We start from the raw sequence: 26,147 nt of genomic DNA, 5'->3' as shown, positions 1-26,147 counted from the left end.
AGACTCTACAGAATTGGACTGCTGGTGTATCCTCAAAGTGTTGTGTGAATTGACAGAACTGTGCTGCCGGATGACCTGTGAACTGAACTGCCGATTTCCAGACAACACAGAGGGGGGTTGCTCAAAAGAATTTTTCTAAACAGGTCCACTTCCCCTGTATCCTTTCTTTCCCACTACCTATGGTGGGTGTTGGGCTACAAGGACAGTTAGATTTTTAAGAGCCATCATTAAAAATAGGACTTGAGGTGACTCCTCCTAGTGGGGAGTTGGAGAGCTTTGCGGCTGTAGAGCTTGTGTGTACTTTGATAGCTCTTTGAGGGAGCGCCAAGCAAGGAAGCCTCACCAAGTATTTTATACTCAGCTTAAGCCTGGTACAGTGGACGATGTGCTATGGAAAAGACATTTGTGATAAGTTTGTAACTTCTTCAGCACCATGTGCTACAGTGTAAGGGGAATAATACAAGAGGCAAAAAGTCTCTGCTTTTTAAGAAGAAGCAAACAGGTCACAAGTCCCTTCCGGTCAGTGCCAGCACCAGGGCACCTTAGGCACAGAGTCTCCACGGGATCTTAGGACCTCTGGTGAGTGGAACACAACTTCGTCCAGGGGGCAGGTTCAAACGTCAGATATCTGGGTACCTTTCCTGCAAGAGGAGAACTTGCCTGCAGAGAGTACTCTGACCACTGAGACTCAGGAGAGAACTAGTCTCCCAGGTCTGCTGACAGAGGCTAACATAATCACAGGAGGAACAAGTTCTAAACAGAGACAATTATAACAACTAACTCCAGAGATTACCACATGGTGAAAGGAAAACGTAAGAATCTTACTAACAGAAACCAAGACCACTCACCATCATCAGAACGCAGCACTCCCACACCACCCAGTCCTGAGCACACCAACACACATGAAAAACTAGACCTGGATTTAAAAGCATATTTCATGATGATGGTAGAGGACATAAAGAAGGACTTTAATAACTCACTTTAAAAATACAGGAGAACACTGCTAAAGAGTTACAAGTCCTTAAAGAAAAACACGAAAACACAACCAAACAGGTAGAAGTCCTTAAAGAAAAACAGGAAAGCACATCTAAACAGGTGATGGAAATGAACAAAACCATACTAGACCTAAAAAGGGAAGTAGACACAATAAAGAAAACCCAAAGTGAGGCAACGCTGGAGAGAGAAACCCTAGGAAAGAAATCTGGACTAGCATCAGCAACAAAATACAAGAGATGGAAGAGAGAATCTCAGGTGCAGAATATTCCATAGAGAACTTGGGCACAACAAGCAAAGAAAATGGAAAATGCAAAAAGATCCTAACTCAAAACATCCAAGAAACCCAGGACACAATGAGAAGACCAAACCTACGGATAATAGGAGTAGATGAGAATGAAGGTTTTCAACATAAAGAGCCAGCAAATATCTTCAACAAAATTAGAGAAGAAAACTTCCCAAACCTAAAGAAAGAGCTGCCCATGAACATACAAGAAGCCTAAAGAACTCCAAATAGACTGTATGAGAAAAAAATTCCTCCCAACACATAATAATCAGAACAACAAATGCACTAAATAAAGATAGAATATTAAAAGCAGTAAGGGGAAAAGGTCAAGTAACATATAAAGGCAGGCCTATCAGAATTAAACCAGATTTTTCACCAGAGACTATGAAAGCCAGAGGATTCTGGACAGATGTTATACACACAGTAAGAGAACACAAATGCCAGCCCAGGCTACTATACCCTGCCAAACTCTCAACTACCATACATGGAGAAACCAAAGTATTCCACGACAAAACCAAATTCACACAGTATCTTTCCACGAATCCAGCCCTTCAAAGGACAATAACAGGAAAAAAAAAAACAATACAAGGATGGAAACCACGCCCTAGAAAAAGCAAGAAAGTAAACCAAAAAGAAGACAGCCACAAGAACAGGATGCCAACTCTAACAACAAAAATAATAGGAAGCAATAATTACTTTTCCTTAATATCTCTTAATATCAATGCACTCAATTCCCCAATAAAAGACATAGACTAACAGACTGGCTACACAAACAGAACTCAACATTTTGCTGCTTACAGGAAACACACCTCAGGGAAAAAGACAGACACTACCTCATAGTGAAAGGCTGGAAAACAATTTTCCAAGCAAATGGTCTGAAGAAACAAGCAGGAGTAGCCATTCTAATATCGAATAAAATCGACTTCCAACTGAAAGTTATCAAAAAAAAAAAAAAAAAAAAAAAAGACAAGGAGGGACACTGTATACTCATCAAAGGTAAAATCCTCCAAGAGGAACTCTCAATTCTGGATATATATGCTCAAAATGCAAGGACAGCCACATTCTTTAAAGAAACATTAGTAAAGCTCAAAGCACACATTGTACCTCACACAATAATAGTGGAAGACTTCAACACACCACTTTCATCAATGGACAGATCAGGGAAACAGAAACTAAACAGGGACACAGTGAAACTAACAGAAGTTATGAAACAAATGGAACTAACAGATATCTACAGAACATTTTATCCTAAAACAAAAGGATATACCTTCTTCTCAGCACCTCATGGTACCTTCTCCAAAACTGACCATATAATTGGTCACAAAACAGGCCTTAACAGATACAAAAATATTGAAATTGTCCCATGCATCCTATCAGATCACCATGGACTAAGGCTGGTCTTCAATAACAACATAAATAATGGAAGACCAACATTCACTTAAAAACTGAATAACACTCTTCTCAATGATACCTTGGTCAAGGAAGGAATAAAGAAAGAAATTAAAGACTTTTTATGTTTAATGAAAATGAAGCCACAACATACCCAAACTTATGGGACACAATGAAAGCATTTCTAAGAGGGAAACTCATTGCTCTGAGTGCCTCCAAAAAGAAACTAGAGAGAGCACACACTAGCAGCTTGACAACACACCTAAAAGCTCTAGAAAAAAAGGAAGCAAATTCACCCAAGAGGAGTAGAAGGCAGGAAATAATCAAACTCAGGGGAGAAAACAACCAAGTGGAAACAAAAAGAACTATTCAAAGAATTAAACAAAGGAGGAGCTGGTTCTTTGATAAAATCAACAAGATAGATAAACCCTTAGCTAGACTCACTAGAGGGCACTGGGACAACAACTTAATTAATAAAATCAGAAATTAAAAGGGAGACATAACAACAGATCCTGAAGAAATCCAAAACACCATCAGATCCTTCTACAAAAGGACATACTCAACAAAACTAGAAAACCTGGATGAAATGGACAAATTTCTAAACAGATACCAGGTACCAAAGTTAAATCAGGATCAAGTTAACGATCTAAACAGTCCCATATCCCCTAAAGAAATAGAAGCAGTCATTAATAGTCGCCCAGCCAAAAGAAGCCCAGGACCAGATGGGTTTAGTGCAGAGTTCTACCAGACCTTCAAAGAAGTCTAATTCCAGTTCTGCACAAACTATTCCACAAAATAGAAGCAGAAGGTACTCTACCCAACTCATTCTATGAAGCCACAATTACTCTGATACCTAAACCACAGAAAGATCCAACAAAGATAGAGAACTTTAGACCAATTTCCCTTATGAATATCAATGCAAAAATAGTCAATAAAATTCTCGCTAACCGAATCCAAGAACACATTAAAACAATCATCCATCCTGACCAAGTACGTTTTATTCCAGGGATGCAGGGATGGTTTAATATATGGAAATCCATCAATATAATCCATTATATAAACAAACTCAAAAACAAAAACCACATGATCATCTCGTTAGATGCAGAGAAAACATTTCAAAAAATCTAACACTCATTCATGATAAAAGCCTTGGAAAGATCAGGAATTCAAGGCCCATACCTAACCATGATAAAAGCAATCTACAGCAAACCAGTAGCCAACATCAAAGTAAATGGTGAGAAGCTGGAAGCAATCCCACTAAAATCAGGGACTAGACAAGGCTGTCTACTCTCTCCCTACATATTCAACAATGTACTTGAAGTCCTAGCCAGAGCAATTAGACAACAAAAGGAGATCAAGGGGATACAAATTGGAAAGAAAGATATCACTTTTTGCAGATGATATGATAGTATATATAAGTGGCCCTAAAAATTCCAACAGAGAACTCCTAAGCCTGATAAACAGCTTCAATGAAGTAGCTGGATATAAAATTAACTCAAACAAGTCAATGGACTTGCTGTACACATAGGATAAACAGGCTGAGAAAGAAATTAGGGAAACAACACCCTTCTCAATAGTCACAAATAATATAAAATACCTTGGCGTGACTCTAACTAAGGAAGTGAAAGATCTGTATGATAAGAACTTCAAGTCTCTGAAGAAAGAAATTAAAGAAGATCTCAGAAGATGGAAAGATTTCCCATGCTCATGGATTGGCAGGATCAATATAGTAAAAATGACTATCTTGCCAAAAGCAATCTACAGATTCAATGCAATCCCCATCAAAATTCCAACTCAATTCTTCAACTAATTAGAAAGAGCAATCTGCAAATTCATCTGGAACAACAAAAAACCTTGGAGAGCAAAAACTCTTCTCAGGGATAAAAGAACCTCTAGTGGAATCACCATGCCTGACCTAAAGCTGTACTACAGAGCAATTGTGATAAAAACTGCATGGTACTGGTATAGTGACAGACAGGTAGACCAATGGAATAGAATTGAAGACCCAGAAATGAACCCACACACCTATGGTCACTTGATCTTTGACAAGGGAGATAAAATCATTCAGTGGAAAAAAGACAGCATTTTAAACAAAAGGTGCTGGCACAACTGGTGGTAATCATGTAAAAGAATTCGAATTGATCCATTCCTATCTCCTTGTACTAAGGTCAAATCTAAGTGGATTAAGGAACTCCACATAAAACCAGAGACACTGAAACTTATAGAGCAGAAAGTAGGGGAAAGCCTGGAAGATAGGGGTACAGGGGGAAAATTCCTGAATAGAACAGCAATGGCTTGTGCTGTAAGATCAAAAATTGACAAATGGGACCTCATAAAACTGCAAAGCTTTTGTAAGGCAAAAGACACCGTCAATAAAACAGAAAAGCCACCAACAGATTGGGAAAAGATCTTTACCTATCCTAAATCAGATAGGGGACTAATATCCAATATATATAAAGAACTCAAGAAGGTAGACTCCAGAAAATCAAATAACCCCATTATATATGGGTCTCAGAGCTAAACAAAGAATTCTCAACTGAGGAATACGGAATGGCTGAGAAGCACCTGAAAAAAATGTTCAGCATCCTTAATCATCAGGGAAATGCAAATGCAAATTCCATCTTACACCAGTCAGAATGGCTAAGATCAAAAATTCAGGTGACAGCAGATGCTGGCGAGGATGTGGAGAAAGAGGCACACTCCTCCATTGTTGGTGGGATTACAAGGTTGTACAACCACTCTGGAAGTCAGTCTGGTGGTTCCTCAGAAAATTGGACATAGTACTACCTGAGGATCCCGCAATACCTCTCCTGGGCATTTATCCAGAAGATGTTCCAACTAGTAAGAAAGACACATGCTCCACTATGTTCATAGCAGCCTTATTTATAATAGCCAGAAGCTGGAAAGAACCCAGATTCCCCTCAACAGGGGAATGGATACAAAAAATGTGGTATATTTACATAATGGACTACTACTCAGCTATTAAAAAGAATGAATTTGTGAAATTCCTAGGCAAATGGATGGTCCTGGAGGGCATCATGCTGAGTTAGGTAACCCAAGCACAAAAGAATGAAAATGATATGTACTCACTTATAAGTGGATATTAGCCCAGAAACTTAGACTACCCAAGATACAATTTGTAAAACACAAGAAAATCGAGAAGAAGGACGACCAACGTGTGGATACTTCATTCCTCCTTAGAATAGGGAACAAAATACCCATGGAAGGAGTTACAGAGACAAAGTTTGGAGCTGAGAGGAAAGGATGGACCATATAGAGACTGCCATATCCAGGGATCCATCCCATAATCAGCCTACAAACGCTGACACCATTGCATACACTAGCAAGATTTTGCTGAAAGGACCCTGATATAGTTGTCTCTTGTGAGACTATGCAGGGGCCTAGCAAACACAGAAGTGGATGATCACAGTCAGCTATTGGATGGATCACAGGGCCCCCAATGGAGGAGCTAGAGAAAGTACCCAAGGATCTAAATGGATCCGACTAGGCCATCAGTGGAAAGAGAGGCCCATTGGTCATGCAAACTTTATATGCCTCAGTACAGGGGAATGCCAGGGTCAAGAAGTGGGAGTGGGTGTGTAGGGGAGTTTCGGGGGGGGGGAGGTTATGGGGGACTTTTGGGATAGTATTGGAAATGTAAATGAGGAAAATACCTAATAAAAAAATTTTTTAAAAAAAAGAGAAAAAAAGAAAAAAAATAGGACTTGAGATCTTGTCTCCCGGGTCCTTCAGAGACCAGTCTGCACAGGTCAGTTTGTGGACTGCTGAAGCAACACAGCTTCTAGGACAAGCAGAGGCTACACAGCTTCTGGGACAGGCCATGTTTTGGACTCCAGACACCCAGGTACATTCTTCGCTAGAGGAGAGGTGTATGCCTGGGAAGTCTCTGACTGCCAGAGCAGGTGAGGGAGCCATCTTGTGTCCTGGGTCCCTCAGACACCAGTCTGCACAGGTGAGAGTGCAGACTGCGGAGGCAACACATCTTCTGGGACAGGCCCTGTTTTTGGCCTTCATCTGCAACAAGGAGGCAGGTCTGAATGTCAGACCTCTGGGCACCTTCTGTGCAAGAGGAGAGCTTGCCTGCAGAGAGCACTCTGACCACTGAGACTTGGGAGAGAGCTGGACTCCCAGAACTGCTGACAGAGGCTAACAGAATCACAGGAGGAACAAGCTCCAGACAGAGACAACTATAACAACTAATGCCAGAGATTACCAGATGGCGAAAGGCAAATGTAAGAAACTTACTAACAGAAACCAAGACCTCTCACCTGCATCAGAACCCAGCACTCCCCCATCAGCCAGTCCTGGATACCCCAACACACCCGAAAAGCAAGACTCAGAATCAAAATCATATCTCATGATGCTGGTAGAGGACTTTAAGAAAGGCATTAATAACTCACTTAAATAAATACAGGAGAACACTGCTAAATAGGTAGAAGTCCTTAAAGAAGTACAGGAAAATACTGCTAAACAGGTAGAAGTCCTTAAAGAGGAAACACAAAAATCCCTTAAAGGATTATAGGAAAACACAACCAAATAGGTGTAGGAATTGAACAAAACCATCCAAGACCTAACAAGGGAAGTAAAAACAATCAAGAAAACCCAAAGTGAGACAACTCTGGAGATAGAAACCCTTGGAAAGAAATCAGGAACCATAGATGCAAGGATCAGCAACAGAATACAAGAGATGGAAGAGAGAATCTCAGGTGCAGAATATTCCATAGAGAACTTAGGCACAACAATCAAAGAAAATGCAAAATGCAAAAAGATCCTAACTCAAAACATCCAAGAAACCCAGGACACAATGAGAAGACCAAACCTACAGATAAAAGGTGTAGATGAGAATGAAGATTTTCAACTTAAAGGGCCAGCAAATATCTACAACAAAATTATAGAAGAAAACTTCCCAAACCTAAAGAAAGAGATGTCCATGAACATACAAGAAGCCTACAGAACTCTAAATAGACTGGACCAGAAGAGAAATTCCTCCCGACACATAATAATCAGAACAACAAATGCACTAAACAAAGATAGAATATTGAAAGTAGTAAGGGAAAAAGGTCAAGTAACATATAAAGGCAGGCCTATTAGAATTACACCAGACTTCTCACCAGAAACTATGAAGGCCAGAAGAGCCTGGACAGATGTTATACAGACACTAAGAGAACACAAATGCCAGCCCAGTCTACTAAACCCAGCAAAACTCTCAATTACCATAGATGGAGAAACCAAAGTATTCCATGACAAAACCAAATTCACAAAATATCTTTTGAGGAATCCAGCTCCTCAAAGGATAATAAAGGGAAAGCACCAACACAAGGACAGAAACTACACCCTAGAAAAAGCAAGAAGGTAATCCTTCAAAAAACCTAAAAGAAGACAGCCACAAGATCAGAATTCCAACTTTAACAAAAAAAGATAACAGGAAGCAACAATTTCTTTTCTTTAATTTCTCTTAACATCAATTGACTCAATTCCCCAATAAAAAGACATAGACTAACAAACTGGCTACACAAACAGGACCCAACATTTTTCTGCTTACAGGAAACCCACCTCAGGGAAAAAGACAGACACTACCTCAGAGTGAAAGGCTGGAAAACAATTTTTCAATCAAATGGTCTGAAGAAACAAGCAGGAGTAGCCATTCTAATATCGAATAAAATTGACTTCCAACCCAAAGTTATCAAGAAAGACAAGAAGGGGCACTTCAGACTCATCAAAAGTAAAATCTACCAAGATGAACTCTCAATTCTGAATATCTATGCTCCAAATACAAGGGCAGCCACATTTATTAAAGAAACTTTAGTAAAGCTCAAAGAACACATTGCACCTCACACCATAATAGTGGGAGACTTCAACACCCCACTCTCACCAATGGACAGATCCTGGAAACAGAAACTAAACAGAGACACATGGGCACTAACAGAAGTTATTAAACAAATGGATCTAATAGATATCTACAGAACATTTTATCCTAAAACAAAAGGATATACCTTCTTCTCAGCACCTCATGGTACCTTCTCCAAAACTGACCATACACTCAGTCACAAAATAGGCCTCCACAGATACAAAAATATTGAAATTAACCCATGCATTCCAACAGATCACCATGGATTAAGGCTTACCTTTAATAACAGCATAAATAATAGAAAGCCAACATTCACGTGGAAACTGAACAACACTCTACTGAAAGATTCCTTGGTCAAGGATGAGATAAAGAAAGAAATTAAAGACTTTTTAGAGTTTATTGAAAATGAATCCACAACGTACACAAACTCATGGGACACAATGAAGGCAGTCCTAACAGGAAAACTCATAGCCCTGAGTGCCTCCAAACGAAACGAGAGAGAGCATACACTAGCAGCCTGACAGCACACCTAGAAGCTCTCGAACGAAAGGAGGCAAATTCACCCAAGAGAAGTAAACAGCAGGAAATAATCAAACTTGGAGCTGAAATCAACCAAGTGGAAACAAAAATAAGTATTCAAATAACCAAAATAAGCAGGAGCTGGTTCTTTGAGAAAATCAACAAGATAGATAAACCCTTAGCCAGACTCATTAGAAGGCACAGGGACAGTATCCTAATTAACAAAATCAGATATGAAAAAGGAGACATAACAACAGAACATGAGGAAATCCAAAACATCATCAGATCCTGCTACAAAAGGCTATACTCAACAAAACTAGAAAACCTGGATGAAATGGAAAACTTCCTAGACAGATACCAGGTACCAAAGTTAAATCAGGATCAGATTAACGATCTAAACAATCCCCTTTCCCCTAGAGAAATAGAAGTAGTCATCAATAGTCTCCCAACCAAAAAAACCCAGGACCAGATGGGTTTAGTGCAGAGTTCTATCAGACCTTCAAAGAAGACCTAATTCCAACTCTCCTCAAACTATTCCACAAAATAGAAACAGAAGTTACTCTACCGAATTCATTCTATGAAGCCACAATTACTCTGATACCTAAACCTTGCAAAGATCCAACAAAGAAAGAGAACTTCAGACCAGTTTCCCTTATGAATATCAATGCAAAAATATTAAATAAAATCCTCAAAAACCAAATCCAATAACATATCAAAACGATCATCCATCATGACCAAGTAGGCTTCATTCCAGGGATGCAGGGATGGTTTAATATAGGGAAATCTATCAACATAATCCACTATATAAACAAACTCAAAGACAAAAATCACATGATCATCTCATTAGATGCTGAGAAAGCATTTGACAAAATCCAACACCCTTTCATGATAAAAGTCTTGGAAAGATCAGGAATTCAAGGCCCATACCTAAATATAATAAAAGCAATCTACAGCAAACCAGTAGCCAACATCAAAGTAAATGGAGAGAAGCTGGAAGCAATCCCACTAAAATCAGGGACTAGACAAGGGTTGCCCAATTTCTCCCTACCAATTTAATATACTACTTGAAGTCCTAGCCAGAGCAATTCGACAACAAAAGGAGATCAAGTAGATACAAATTGGAAAGGACGAAGTCAAAATATCACTTTTTGCAGATGATATGATAGTATATATAAGTGACCCTAAAAATTCCACCAGAGAACTCCTAAACCCAATAAACAGCTTCAGCACAGTAGCTGGATATAAAATTAACTCAAACAAATCAATGGCCTTTCTCTACACAAAGGATAAATGGGCTGAGAAAGAAATAAGGGAAACAACACCCTTCACAATAGTCACAAATAATATAAAATACCTTGGTGTGACTCTAACTAAGGAAGTGAAAGATCAGTATGATAAGAACTTCAAGTCTCTGAAGAAAGAAATTGAAGGAGATCTCAAGAGATGGAAAGATCTACCATGCTCATGGACTGGCAGGATTAATATAGTAAATAATGGCTATCCTGCTGAAAGCAATCTACAGACTCAATGCAATGGCCCTCGAAATTCCAACTCAATTCTTCACTGAGTTAGAAAGAGAAATTTACAAATTCATCTGGAATAATAAAAAAAAAAACTAGGATAACAAAAACTATTCTCAACAATAAAAGAACCTCTGGTGGAATCACCATGCCTGACCTCAAGCTGTACTACAGAGCAATTGTGATAAATACTGCATGGTACTAGTACAGAGACAGACAGGTAGACCAATAAAATAGAACTGAAGACCCAGAAATGAATCTACACACTTATGGTCACTTGATCTTTGACAAGGGAGCTAAAACCACCCAGTGGAATAACGACAGCATTTTCAACAAATGGTGCTGGGACAACTGGTAGTTATCATGTAGAAGAATGTGAATGGATCCATTCTTATCTCCTTGTAAAAAGCTCAAATCTAAGTGGATCAAAGACCTCCACATAAAACCAGAGACACTGAAATTTATAGAGGAGAAAGTGGGTGAAATCCTCAAAGATATGGGCACAGGGGAAAATTTCCTAAACAGAACAATGGCTTGTGCTGTAAGATCAAGAATCAACAAATGGGACCTCATAAAGTTGCAAAGCTTCTTTAAGCAAAGACAATGTCAACAAAGACAAAAAGGTCACCAACAGATTGGGAAAGGATTTTTACAAATCCTAAATCTGATAGGGAACTAATATCCAATGTATACAAAGAGTTCAAGAATTGGACTCCAAAAATTCAAAGAACCTGATTAAAAAATGGGGTACAGAGGTAAACAAAGAATTCTCACCTGAGGAATACCAAATGGTTGAAAAGCACCTGAAAAAATGTTCAACATCCCTAATCATCAGGGAAATGCAAATCAAAACAACCTTGAGATTCCACCTCACACCAGTCGAATGGCTAAGATCAAAAATACAGGTAGCAGCAGATGCTGGTGAGGATGTGGAGAAAAAGGAACACTCCTCCATTGTTGGTGGGATTGCAAGGTTGTACAACCACTCTGGAAGTCAGTCTGGCGGTTCCTCAGAAAATTGGACATACTACTACCGAAGATCCAGCAATACCTCTCCTGGGCATATACCCAGAAGATGTTCTAACTGGTAATAAGAACACATGCTCCACTATGTTCATACCAGCCCTATTTATAATAGCCAGAAGCTCAAAAGAACCCAATGTCCCTCAACAGAGGAATGGATACAAAAAATGTGGTACATTTACACAATGGAGTGCTACACAGCTATTAAAAAGAATGAATTTATGAAATTCCTAGGCAAAGGGTTGGACCTGGAGGGCATCACCCTGAGTGAGATAACACAATCACAAAAGAACTCAAATGATATGTACTCACAGATAAGTAGATATTAGCCCAGAAACTTAGACTACCCAAGATACAATTTGTAAACCACAAGAAAATCGAGAAGAAGGAAGAACAACGTGTGGATACTTTATTCCTCCTTAGAATAGGGAACAAAATACCCATGGAAGGAGTTACAGAGACAAAGTTTGGAGATAAGATGAAAGGATGGACCATACAGAGACTACCCTACCTGGGCATCCATCCCATAATCAGCCACCAAACCCAGACACTATTGCATATGCCAGCAAGATTTTGCTGAAGGGACCCTGATATAGCTGTCTCGTATGAGGCTATGCCAGTGCCTGGCAAATACAGAAGTGGATGCTCACAGTCATCTATAGGATGACACACGGCCCCAATAGAGGAGCTAGAGAAAGTACACAAGGAGCTGAAGCGTTCTGCAACCCTATAGGTGGAACAACAATATGAACTAACCAGTACCCCCAGAGCTGCATATGTAGCAGAAGATGGCCAAGTCAGTTGGCCATCATTGGGAAGAGAGGCCCCTAGGTCTTGCAAACTTTATATGCCCCAGTACAGGGGAATGCCAGGGCCAAGAAGTGTGAGTGGTGGGTAGGGGAGCAGGGCAGGGGGAGGGTATAGGGAACTTTCGGAATAACATTTGAAATGTAAATAAATAAAAAATCTAATAAAAAATAGGACTTGAAAAAAATGAAAGTTACATGCTCCCTTAAAAGTCTTGAAATCCAGGCTGCAGAGATGGCTCATTAGTTAAGAGCACTAATTGCTCTCCTGAAGGTCCTCAGTTCAAATCCCAGCAACAACATGGTGGCTCACAACTATCCGTAGTGAAATCTGACGCCCTCTTCTGAGGTGTCTGAAGACAACTACAGTGTACTTACATTAAATAAATAAATAAATAAATAAATAAATAAATAAATAAATAAATCTTTAAAAAACAAACCACAACAACAACAACAAAAGCCTCATGAAATCTTACCCAGGTACCAAGAGGGTCCTGTTCTACAGCCAAAAGGAGAGGCATCCAATCCCCACTCCATTGTATATGTCTGTGTTCCTCATGTGCTCACTGTGTAATGAGTGGCTGTTGGTGAAACTCAGATGGACCAACAGTATTTGAGAGACTCCAAGGAGATAGTGGAGCACTGGGGTGGCTGCTGGAACATTCTGAGCCTGTTTCTCACCTCGGCGCTCGCTGTTGGCTGTCCCTGGTCTTGGAGTCCCTCTGCCTGCTGAGTGTCTACTTATTCTTCAGTCTTAAATTTCACCTTTTTTGTTTTTCACATTTCCCTTCTCCATCACAGTGGCCTACTCTTTCCTCTGAGCTACTCAGTAACAGTGCACCATGCTGTCTTGCACCGGGTGTGTTTCCTTCTAGGGAGACCATTTTATAACTCCCATCACCAAGTGCTCAGACTGAAAGCCAGAAGTACAAAGGAGATATAGTAAGCTCTTCTGGGGGAAAAAACAACAAACAAACAAGCAAGCAAACAATCAAAATCCATCTGGAGGAATGGACATGCATGATCCACGTGGGTACGTCTGGCAGACTCATTTGACAAACACAACCCAAGTGCACTTTTCCCCATCAGTTTCAATTTCCCTTTAGACAATTGATCTTCAAACCTTCAAAAACTAATTATGGTACCTTTTTGTATACATTCATCCAATCCCACTTTAGGGGATGTAATGGTTTGTATATTCTTGGACCAGGGAGTGTCATCATTTGGAGGTGTGGCCTTTTGGAATAGGTGTGACCTGTTTAGAATAGATGTGTCACTGTGGGTGTGGGCTTAAGACCCTCACCCTAGTTTCCTGGAAGTCAGTCTTTCACTAGCAGCCTTTGGATGAACTCTCAGCTCTGCCTGCACCATGCCTGCCTGGATACTTCCATGCTCCCCGCCCCCCCCCCCCCCCGCCTTGATCATAATGGACTGAACCTCTGAACCTGTAAGCCAGCCGCAATTAAATGTTGTTTTTTATAAGACTTACCTTGGTCATGGTGTCTGTTCATAGCAGTAAAACCCTAACTAATAAAGGGAAGAAGCTCAGAGAAGGCAGAGCTTCTATTCTCTGCTTTCAAACCAAAGGATGGCTATTTTCCCCTAAGAAGGGAAAAGGACAGTGAAAACATAGTATCTGTACTTAATTTACTAACTGTACATTGTTTTAGTGTGTGCATATTTATGTTCTGTGCTGCATGTGTGCCCATGTCTATATGGCTACATATATGTTCAAGTACATATGCATGTGCCTACTTATCTATATAGACATTTGTATGGAATCAGGAGTCATCCTCAATTGCTCTCTGCCTGACTCTTGGAGGCAGATCTCACTATAGAACTCAGAGTTCACAGCCATGATTTGTCTATCCACCCACTTGTTCAGGGGATCCACTAACTCTACCATCCAAGTACTGGAATTTCAGGTGGGCTGCTATACCCATCCAACAGGTATATGAATTTTGAGGTTCCAAACTCTAGTCTTTACCATTGTGTAGCAAGAGCTTTATCCACTGACACATCTCCCAGTCCCTGACTAGATATTATTTTGAAGAACAAAAGCTTGATTTTTCACCACAAGGCACTTACTGGTTTGGCTGTTAGACACGTTCTTGAAAATTCACTAGGTCGGAACTGAAGAAGCATGAGACCTGTGTTCTCTTTTCTAGGACAAACAATCCACATAGGTTATTGTAGAATGAGAACAGGTAACAGGATCAACTGTGAAGTCCTATTGCATGATGGCATTGACCCCTCTGAGGAGACAAAGAGGCTCGAAGGACGGCTAGGTCCATCAAGGTAGCGTTTCACTGTTGTACTCCTGTATTCTGCTCCCTCCTTTGGAACCCACCCACACCTTGACCAGATGTGGGGCACAGCAGGAAACAGAAGAGAGCATCCACCAGCATTTTCGGGGCATCTCACCCCCTTTACAAGTATCCTCAGTCCCTGAATACTGAGGTTCTGCACCTGATACCTTCCCTCAATGTGCTCTTCCTTTTCCCCATCGGGGTTCCTACCCCAGGGACAACTCCTTTGAAACAATGAGGAATAATTCACCTCCTAACCACATTAAACTCTGTAAATGGATTTGAACGCCAAGAAAGGTTAGGAATAATGCCTTTCTTAGTCACCGAGTGTACACAGATCATTTTGCATTTGGGAAAAGTAGAGGTTTCAAAAACAACAGGCACAGAATGTCTGAAGGCATGATTTAGACACTCTCCTTCCTGACAAGATTCTACTTTTGGAGGTGTTAGGTTGGACCAGGGAAAAGAAAGTACCTTAGATAATGTACTAGCTAGTTTTGTGTCAACTTGACACAGGCTGGAGTTATCACAGAGAAAGGAGCTTCAGTTGAGGAAATGCCTCCATGAGATCCAGCTGTAAGGCATTTTCTCAATTAGTGATCAAGGAGGAAAGGCTCTTGTGAGTGGTGCCATCTCTGGGCTGATAGTCTTGGTTCTATAAGAGAGCAGGCTGAGCAAGCCAGGGGAAGCAAGCCAGTAAAGAACATCCTTCCATGGCTTCTTCATCAGTTCCTGCTTCCTGACCTGCTTGAGTCCCAGTCCTGACTTCCTTGGTGATGAACAGCAGTATGGAAGTGTAAGCTGAATAAACCCTTTCCTCCCTAACTTGCTTCTTGGTCATGATGTTTGTGCAGGAATAGAAACCCTGACTAAGACAAATTGTTACCAGCATAGTTGGGTATTCCTGTGACAATCTGACCATGTTTTGGGGAGGGCTGTGGAAGGACTTTGGAACTTTGAGCTAGAAGATCCATTCAGTGTTAAGAGCTCTGTGGGATATTGTGTAGGAGCTTGGAAGATAATGTTGAGAACAGGGCAGAAGATGGAGGCCTGGCTTGTGAAATTTCAGAGGGAAGATTAAAGACTCTTTTCAGGGCCATTGCTATTTTGACTGTGAAGATTCTGTGGTTCTGTTTAGCTGGGGCTGAAGAATCAGCGGTGATTAACCAGATACCAGAACTACTAAAGTGAAAACTTTGCTATTACTGGAACTATTGATGCTGGTTAGCTGTAGCTAAGAAATTAGCTTGATTAAGAAGAGACCAACATTTCTGAGGTGACATCTTCTGGGAAGTGTTTTCTGAAAGCACAAAGAGGCTGTGTTCCAGCGATAGCCGAGATTGTACCTTGTGCTGCAGCAGGACTTGGTAATGTACAAGAGTTACTCAGGTGGTACTGGTTTTGAAGGCATGAAGGGGTCATGCAGAGCAGCTGAGGCTCGGCACTGTGAGAGGCCATGAAAGGCCATTGGTGAAGGTGCAGCCTCAGTTGCAATTGATAGCCCAGGACTGAAGGGGTCATACAATGGAGTTGAGGCTTGGCTCCATGAAGAGAGCCTGAGAGGCTATTGTTGAAGCCAAGTTACAGTGGAAGACAGCAGTGTTTTGGAGATGCCAGTACCATGAGATGACCACCAAGAACAGCAGCAGCAGTGGAGTACACGCAGCTGAAGCCTAGAAGACAATGTGTGTGCTACAAAGGGCATGGCTGGAGAAATGATCCAAACCCTTGGAGGAGCCCAGAAGATCGTGAGTTGAATCCCAGACATTGGATGGTTGGAGATTGAGTTTTGCTTTTCATTGTGGCTGTGCCCTGATATTTTTCCCTCTTGAAGGAAGAAAGTATTTTAGTGGAGCCCATAGTTAAGAGACTTTGAATTTTAAAAGATATTGGATCTTTTAAAGGAATTGAACTTTTAATATGTAGAGACTGTGGGACTTTTAAAGTTGTTTAGATCTTGGGGATAAATAAGAAATTAAGGGTTGATGCTTACTAGTGATGTGTTTGTGTGTTAAGTTGACAAGGGGTCAATTGTACTGGCTAGTTTTGTGTCAACTTGACACAGGCTGGAGTTATCACAGAGAAAGGAGCTTCCATTGGGGAAATGCCTCCACGAGATCCAGCTGTAAAGCATTTTCTCAATTAGTGATCAAGCGGGGAGGGCCTCTTGTGAGTGATTCCATCTCTGGGCTGGTAGTCTTGGTTCTATAAGAGAGGAGGCTGAGCAAGCCAGGGGAAGTAAGCCAGTAAGGAACATCCCTCCATGGCCTCTGCATCAGCTCCTGCTTCCTGACCTGCTTGAGTTCCAGTCCTGACTTCCTTTGTGTTGAACAGCAGTGTGGAAGTGTGAGCTGAATCAACCCCTTTCCTCCCCAACTTGCTTCTTGGTCATGATGTTTGTGCAGGAATAGAAACCCTGACTAAGACAGATAACTTTGTGTGGTCCACAATATAATTCTCAGCAAACATTCACAAATCCAAAAATTTCCAAATGGACCAATACCTTTGATAGGTATATTAGTTATTTTTCAGTGATATGCTATAGTGCCCTGACAAAAGCGACTTCAAGGAAGTAGAGTCTGAGCTTTCAGTTCCTAGGTGCAGTCCCTCTCCATGAGGAAGTCAAGGCTGTCAGAAGTTGAAATATCAGATTGCCACACCCACAGTCAGGGAGTAAAGAAGGGTGAATGCTTGTGCCTGGCTACCTTTTTCTTCTTACATGCTGGTTGTCTCAGTCAGGGTAATTATTATTACTGCTGGAGTTAAGCGCTGTGACCAAAGTGGAGGAAATGATTTATTGAACACTGCTGTTCATTGTGAAAGGATGTCAGGATAGGAACTCAAATAGGACAGGAATCCCCAAAACGGGGCTGATGCAGAGTCTGTTTACAGGCTTGCTGCTCATGGCTTGCTCCTCATGGCTTGCTCAGCCTACTTTATCCTATAGAACCCAGGACCACCAGCTCAGGGATGAATCCACTCACCATGAGCTGGACCCTCCACCATCGCTAATTAACACAATGTCCCACAGCTGGATCTTATGGGGGGAATTTTCTCAATTGTGGTTCCCTCCTTTCAGTTGACTCTAGCAGTGTCAAGTAGACAGAAGCCAGCCAGCCAGCACACCTGGGAATGGTCCCACTTAGAATGGTCTGGTCTTCCCACCTCAGTTAACCTAATCATGATAGGCATATTCAGAGACCATCTTCCAGAGGAATCCAGAGTGCATCAAACTAACAGCCAGATTATCCATCTCACAAAGCCAGAGAGAAGAGACAAAGGGTGAACAGGAAGGGGTGATAGCACCTCTTCTGACTTCTGGGGAAAAGGAACATTTCCTCCTGCTTCTTTCTGGCTACTAATCTGTCATCTTCTTTTCTTTCTCCTTTGTAGTGAGCGTGTGTGTGTGTGTGTGTGTGTGTGTGTGTGTGTGTGTGTGTCTGTCTGTCTGTCTGTCTGTCTGTCTGTCTGTCTCTGTCTTTACACATGTGCATTTGTATATGTATGTGCACATAAGTGTTCACTTACATATGCACATACAGGTGAATGTACATGCATATGTGTTCACATGTATGTGTTAGTGGAGGCCAGTGGAGGATGACATCAGATGTCTTTCTTGATTACTGTCTACCTTAATTTTTGAGACATGGTATCTTACTGAACCAGGACCTCATGATTGGACTAGGTTGGATGACCAATGAGCTCCAAGGATATTCCTGTGTCTCCCTGCCCCCAGGGCTCAGGTTACAGATCTGTGCCACCATGCCTGGCTTTTATGTGGGTGCTGGAGGTGCAAATTCAGGTCCTTGTGTGTATATGGCAGGCACTGTGCTGACTGAGCTGGCTCCCTGGCCCCTATTTTATTAACAGTGCTCATCAGCACTTGGAATGTTCTAATTTGTTCCTTGTTTGGTGTTGGTCATTGGAAATAGGTTCTGATATGCAGCTACTCCATGTTTGTGCTCTCAGCTAAAGACTCTCTCGAGTTTTTCCTTTTGATTGAGGATAGTATGTAGCAACTTTCAGTTGGGAACTCATGATAAAGCATGCATGGAAATGAGTGAGTTAAGAAGTAGCTGGTTTTGGTTTGGATAAGAATGACTTAACAGCTCACATTTGACATGGACCACAGGATGATGGACCTGAGGGGTTGGAATCCTTAAAGGGAAACCGGAACCTCAGTTTTTTCCTCCTTGGTGTCTGACTCATGGACCCTCTTCTCCTCTTCTCCTCTTGTTCTGATGCTACTGCCCTGCCACAGTTCTAGAAGCAATGGGGTCTCCCCTGTGGGACCTCAAAACCTCAAAGTAACTCCTTCCTTCTTAAAATCTAGTTTTTTTTTTAGGTGTTTTATTACAGTTGCAAGGCAAGCTAAGACGGAGAATTCTTGCCATCTTCAGGGGCAAGAAGAAGAACCTTCAGACAATTTGCACTGATTTATAAAAACTGTTTATGAATAAGAAAAAAAAGTGTTTACGAGCTGGTAGGATCACTCATTGGTTAAGAGCACTGACTGTTCTTCTGAGTTCAAATCCCAGCAACCATATGGTGGCTCACACTCATCAGTAATGAGATCTGATGCCCTCTTCTGGTGTGTCTGAAGACAGCTACAGTGTACTTACATATAACAATAAATAAATCTTAAAACAAACAAAAAGTGTTTACATTTTAAAGGTGAAATATTAATTTCTCACATATCGAGACATGCAAAGGATTTGAAATTTGGAGACCTAAAAGGATGGAAGTTCATTTAATTGAAAAAAAAGATATATATCAAATATCAAATAACATTTAAAAGCAATACTTACTGTAACTGATAATAATTATCCACTAATTCGTAATTTGTTGTCTGAAAAAATCTTGTTATCTGAAAAGAAAATTGAAAAGTTTGTGTAGAGCAGAAAAGGCAGAAATTTGATCTCATATTAGTATTATATAGGTTTGTAGATCAAGGTTCACTAGACCACTGGCTCACAGTGCTCATTCCTACAAACTCACTGTATGCTTTGAGATATTTAAATCTTGAGTAGAAAAAACAATATTCTGGAGGTTTATTCTCTCTTCCTCTCTTTCTCTTCCTCTCTCTCTCCCTCTCTCTGTCTTTCATATATCACCTGTGTTTTGGTGGTGTGTGTGTGTGTGTGTGTGTGTGTGTGTGTGTGTGTGTGATAGGCACAGGGGTAGGCATAGGCACAGAATACATTTAGAGGTCAGAGGACAACTTGCAGGAGTTGGTTGTCTCCTTCTACCTACCATAAATGTCTTGGGGATAAAATTCAGATCATCAGGCTCGGTGAAAAATGACTTTGTAGCCTGAGCTATTACTGACTTCACCCCCAACCCCAACCTCTTTTCTCTTGTAAAATCTCAATTATGTATGCATTATTTTATTTTGTTACATTTTTACTCTCCTTTAATTTGGAGTGTGTGTGTATGCACCTGTTGCTTGTTGAAGCCAGAGAACAACCTCAGGTATCATTCGTGTTTCTAAACAAATTTTTTTTTGGCTCTTTTATTTTATTTGTCTGCCTGCATGTTTGTATGTGTGCTACGTGTATACAGCACCCTCAGAGCTGGTAAACGCATCAGACCCCCCAGAACTGGACTTACAGATGGCTGTGCGCTAATATGTGGGTTCCAGGATTGGTGCCTGGGTTCTCTTAACCACAGAGCAGCCCCTCCAGACTGTCCCTTCTTACTGGCTTACTGAGTAGGCCAGGCTAGCTGCTAGTGAGCCCTAGGGATCTGTCTGTGTCTAATAACAAAATGCTGGGGTTTAAAGCATGTGCTATCAAACCTGGGTTTTTGAAATGTGGGTTTGGAGGATGAAACTCATGCCCTTCTGCTATGTAGGGTGAGCACCTCACTGACTGAGCCCTCTCCCTACCCCTTTTAATTTTAAATTACCTTGACCATACTTGTTCCACCCCCACCCCCATGCATACACACTTAGCTTTTCTCACTGCAGGACCCTTGTTTTGATTATTTACTTATTTCTTGAACTCCAGAAACATGTCTCACAAGCATGCTCAGAAACTAATCTAGATACTTCCTAGCAGGTGTGCAGAGTCCAGGGCCACCTTCAGGCTCAGCCATCAACTAGCCCAGCCTGCGTGTCCCTCAAAACACAACAATAAACATGAAAACAAAATAAAAACACAAAAACAACCTAATGTTTTTATATTTATACAAACCCCAATAAAGAGAAAAAAATACCAACTTACCATAGTTTTAGTACAGAATCCTGATGCAATCTCATACTCAAGGTTTTGTGTCCAGGTCATTACACTTGAGCCATAGTGCTCCACAACAATGTAGAGACCCCGATTTTCTGGGTAGACTATTTGACTCCAAATTGTCAGGCTTTCTCCTTTATCCATATGGTAAAACTGACTATGAATATTGTGCTGAAATGCCAGATATGGGCACCAGTCTCCTAAATCTTTATTTATACTTTGTAACTCCAGAATTAAGGGATATGGCTGTGTCTGCAACTGATACTTCTCGTCGAGATTTTCATTATAGTATAATATACATACTTCAAAAGATTTATCGAACAAAACCACTGTCTTTGCAGTCGTGTTTACCCATGTATGTAGTATAACTGCCTCTGTAATGTCAGCCTTGATGTAGAACATTACATTATTTTCCATTTTTACCACAACATTTCCAATTCTATCTGGAAAGATATAGAGAAATATTTATTATTTAATGTTTTAATGTTAATCTACTTGAGCGCATGTGTGTGGCATGTGCACATTTGCGTGCTGCAGCACATGCCTAGAGAACAGAGGATAATCTGCCGAATTTGGTTCTCTCTTTCTACCATGTGGGGGTCAGAGGTCAAACTCTAGACTGTCTGGCTTAGCAGCCAACACTTTTACCTGGTGAGCAATCTCACTCTCCCAGGTTGGTGTGCTATTGAGTAAATCACAAATTATGTTGTTTTATTGAAATAGATTTTTAATGAAGATAACTTATTGTATACTAAGTATATGTATCATGACAAGAATTAGAGTGAACCACCATGAACCTTTGCACTCCCTGAAGGACTTCTTATTCTTGAGTACATTTCTTTTCATATTCACAACGCCTCCTTTATAAATCATATCATATGCACAGCGCTTTAGGTAAAGAGCAAGAACATAGCAAGGACAGCACTACCAGGGAGGATGGTGTTACAGCCAGATATATGTTTCCTTCAAGTTCACATCATGGAGCCTTCATCCCCAATTTAACTACACTGGGGAACAGAGATGTTAAATACTTTAAGGAGATTATTCTAGTTAAATGAAGTCATGAGCATAGGGCACTAACATAGTGGGACAGGTATTCTTGAAAGAGGAGGAATATACTCTTTGGGGAGATCTCTATCTCTACACACAGAGAGAGACAGAGAGAGACAGAGAAAGAGAGACACAGAGAGAGACATAGAGAGAGAGGGAGAGAGAGGAGAGAGAGGGGGAGAGAGAGAAAGAGAGAGAAACACACAGAGAAACACACAGAGAGAAACAGAGAGAGATGGATCCTTCGAGAAAACAGTGAGCAGAAAGCTCTCTATGGGCTCACTGGAATTCATTACTGATGGCGCTTAGATCCTGGACTGGCAGAAATGTCAGGTACCTTATGTTTATTGTTTAGTGTTCCCAGCCTATCGTATTATGTAGGTCACCAGAGTAGAACAATGCATTCCTTATTGGGATGGGAAAATGACTGGCCTTCTCACCATAAATGAGAGCTTTGCCTAAAACAGGATAGGTCTTTGGCTCTGTTGCTGTCTCTGGCCAAGCTGGATGTGCTGATTTTCCAGATCTCTTTCAAGACAAAATTATTTATTCACCCTCTATGGACATGCCCTTCCTACTTTTCAAAAGGCAACACTCAGAGACTCCTGGTTAAAGGAAGGAGGTGGATTCATGGAGTCAGGGGTCCATGGTGCTCAATATATCTTACATTTGGAAGCAGAGTAAATCATTAATTCATAAATTGGCATAAATAATATACAATCAAATCTGCATAATCAGAAATGTATGCACTTTATCAAAAGGTGGAATGGAAAGTGTGTGTAGGGATGACACAAAAGATCTCTTTGTTGAACGGTTGTGGAGAGCTTGTTGGGGTTCCTTGGCAGGAATCTGAAATTGGGCCAGGAGAAGGAAATAGGCTTCGGGCATGAATTTGACATTGGTCCATGACAAGGAATTAAGCTCAGGCAGGAATCTGATTTTGGGCTAGAACAAAGAAGCGGGCTTCAGGCATGAATGTGACAGGGAAGCAGGCTCAGATATCTTGGCCATCCTGAAAAGCTCTGAGAAACAGGAATCTCAGGAGTGATCTCGGGACTTTGTTTATTGCTGTGCTTGCTGCTTGACTATTTGTGTTTATTGTATTGCTTGTTCCTCAACTGCTAGCCAACCTTAAAACTTGCATGTAACTAAAATGGTATAAAAGGAGATGGGGGAAAAAATAAACATGCCTTAGCCTCAGAAAAGGCTGGGGCCCTGCTACAATGTGGTCTAATTGTCTTTTTTCTTTTTAATCCTCTCTCCTGCCCTTGAGAACCTGTTGACTGACTGAGCTGGCTTGCTCAAATGGTTAAGCAATTATAGGATACAATTGTATGAATCTACTTACAATTAAAAATTTCTCCAAACAAAACAGAAGATGGGCTGGAGAGATGGGCTAGTGGGTAAAAGGCTCCTACCACCAAACCTGTTGGCCATAGTTTCGTTCTGTAATCTACACAACGGAGGGAGAGAACCAACTTCTGCCAATTGTCCTTTGGCCTCCACCAGCTCTCATACACACCCACCCACCCGTGAATTAAAGCAAAACAAAACAAAACAAAATGAGAAAAACAAGCTGTTTTAGGACAATCAGAGGTGTCAGTCCCCACATTCCGTTTTACTGGAGTTATTGACTGTTATTGTTCACTACTGTATATATCAGGCTAGCTGGCTCAGGAGTTTCTAGAGATAGTCTGGGCTCTACTTCCTATCTTGCCATTACCGATGTGTACTACTGTTTCTGGCTTGTGGGGTAACTGCTCTACTCAGTCCTTATTTACAGCTTTTAGTGAAGATAAAGAAGGATAAGAATAAGTGAGTTAATCATGTCATGTAAGAAGCAGCTACAAGCCTCCAGAGTTACAACAGACACTGTAACTAAGGGGTTGTTCATGATAACAGGACAAAAAGAAGGTAACTAAATATAAAGAGAAACTTGGAAAAATAAAATTGAGTTATATTCAAAAGGGGAAAAAATGAAAACCAGAAATACACACACAGACACACACACACACACAGACACGCATGCACACACACAACAATGTTTTGCAAGAAGAGAGAGGAGGGGTCTGAACCAAATTAAAGATGACAAATAACATATCATTACAGGCTCAGAAGAAATGTGGATGTTCAGCTGAGAGGCCCATGCCAATGAGTTTACATGTAGGTATAAGACTCTGGCTAGTCTTAGGTTCCTGGAACCCCCTGAGTGAACCATGCCCAGCCAGAATCTATGCAAAAAGCAAGAGGTTTATTGTTCCAGCGCACTAGGGTGGTCCCAGGAATAGAGCATCAGCAACTAGGTACAATACAATATGATTGGTAGAACAGTGCACCCTTTAAACTGGTCTTTAGGGAATGAGGTAGTAGAAGCTTACTCAGCCTCTCCCTTCTGGCCTAGGTGCTCTCTGACCTGTCTCTTCCAGGGTGGGTGGGGGTGGGTGGGCCGTGGAATCTTCTAAAGGCTGAGCTGACCTCTTCCATGGGAATTCTAAAATGTGCCAGGCTTTCAAACCAACAGGTTCCAGTCATGAGAGTGAGACTCCAGGCACTGAAGCAGCAGCCAGTGGTGGTCTCGGTGGAGGGGTGTGGGGCAGGGCAGGCAGCAAGGGTTTCTGGAGGCAGTGGTCTGCTCTGGGAGTGGCAAGTGGTGGACAGACTGGACCCTCACTCCTGTGGCCCACTCACTTCCCCGGAGCAGTGTGCTGCCCTGTGGCTAAAAGCTGAGGCCCAGAGCTCATAGTGACCTAAAGATTCCACAAGTGAGAAGCTGAAGTTCCAGACCTCAGAACAAGTAAGTAATGTAGGCTCAGAGCCGGCATTCACAGGATGATAGACTTTAGGGAAACTGAGTATAGAAATAATATTAAAGTTTGGAAGCCGTGAAAGAGATATAGGGAGAAATGTTTTGTAAATGTGTATAGTCACCGGAAAAAAAAAAAAAAAGAAAAGGAAAGAAACTGCATATAGACATTCACAGAAATACTGAATTTGGATAGAATAAAGTGAATTCTCTGAAGGACCGAATTAGCAAGAAGAAAAGAAAAATATTTTCTATGTTAAAATATGGAGAACACTATGGCAGAAATTGGAACCCCTATAGTTTTGTTTTAGTTATAAGCATAGAATTAATATGTTCCATAATAATTGGAGTTTTCTGTGTTCTGTCTAAGAAAGATCAGAGTAAAGAAAACTTAAATGAGGAGAAAACTGAGAGATGGAATGCCAAATTATAAGCAATAGAACATAAATTAAAAGATCTTTCAAATCAGAATAAAGGATGTGTTCAAGTTAGTCCAGAGGAATTTGCTCTAAAGCCTAGGGTGCCCCCTTATAACAAGATGGCAGAGGGCAGTCTAGGCCCATTAGAAAACCTACAATAATTTTTCCATCTATAGTAAAACAATTAGCTCCAGAGAAGAGAAATCCACAAGACTGTGAAGAATTTGGGTGAGACCTCACAGAAATGCTAGATCTAACAACATTTGAAGAGGCAATGGTAGCTTATAACATGCACCAACCTAATGTGAAACTGATACCTAATGTGAAATGGGTCATACACAATTATGTAATTCCAAAATATTGGAATGACTTAATATTATCAAGCTTAGAAATTGGCCCTCCACTACAGTGGCTGACCAATGAGGGTTCAGCTACAAAGCAACATAATAGGACTAGAATGATTAATATTGTCCAGGATCAATTACTAGATGAAGATCAATATGATGAGTTATGAATGCAGATTATGTTTAATAAGACCACCTTAGGGCAATGTCATACAGTAGCTTTAATACTTGGGAAAAGGTTGCACAACAAGGCAATGATCTGAATCCTTTACAAAAATAACTCAGGGCTCAGAGCAATGTTTTGTTTGTTTGTTTGTTTAAACAGAGATTAACTTTAGCTCTAAATAGAGCAATATCAGATGCAAGAGACATTTTAATTGAGTCGTTAGCTTTCAAGAGTTTGAAGGCTATTAAACCTTTAAAGCCCAGATCCACGTAGTTTTAATGTATTCATAAATAGATTTAATGCTTACAATGCTTATAGATTTAGTGCTATGATAAGACAATTGCTAAAAAGATGAGAACGCAGAACTCCCAATGGTTTGGCTGTTGAAGACCAGGTCATTTCCTAAAGGACTGTA

The 26,147-nt window shown here is 40.9% G+C and overlaps 1 protein-coding gene across 8 annotated transcripts in view; it reads right to left on the bottom strand.

The window, feature by feature from the left end:
• Positions 1–26,147, bottom strand: part of Catspere1 (cation channel sperm associated auxiliary subunit epsilon 1) — a 153,835-nt gene that overhangs the window by 61,120 nt on the left and 66,568 nt on the right. For 6 of the 8 annotated variants that reach the window (XR_001779559.1, XM_017314031.2, NM_001368823.1 and 3 more), the window contains 3 exons: positions 20,939–21,393; positions 19,523–19,581; positions 14,494–14,569 (listed from right to left, as the gene is read on the bottom strand). Coding sequence is in view for 6 of the 8 variants with exons in the window: in XM_017314031.2 (XP_017169520.1) it covers positions 14,494–14,569; positions 19,523–19,581; positions 20,939–21,393 (590 nt within the window). In the remaining 2 variants the exon portion in view is untranslated. Of the gene's footprint in view, positions 1–13,550; positions 13,661–14,493; positions 14,570–19,522; positions 19,582–20,938; positions 21,394–26,147 lie in introns of those variants that run through there. The other 2 variants (XR_001779564.1, XM_006497087.1) reach the window with 2 other exon arrangements.

This window comes from Mus musculus, chromosome 1 (assembly GCF_000001635.26).
Source record: "Mus musculus strain C57BL/6J chromosome 1, GRCm38.p6 C57BL/6J".
NCBI lineage: Eukaryota > Metazoa > Chordata > Mammalia > Rodentia > Muridae > Mus > Mus musculus.
This window is presented reverse-complemented; position numbering and strand designations above follow the sequence as displayed.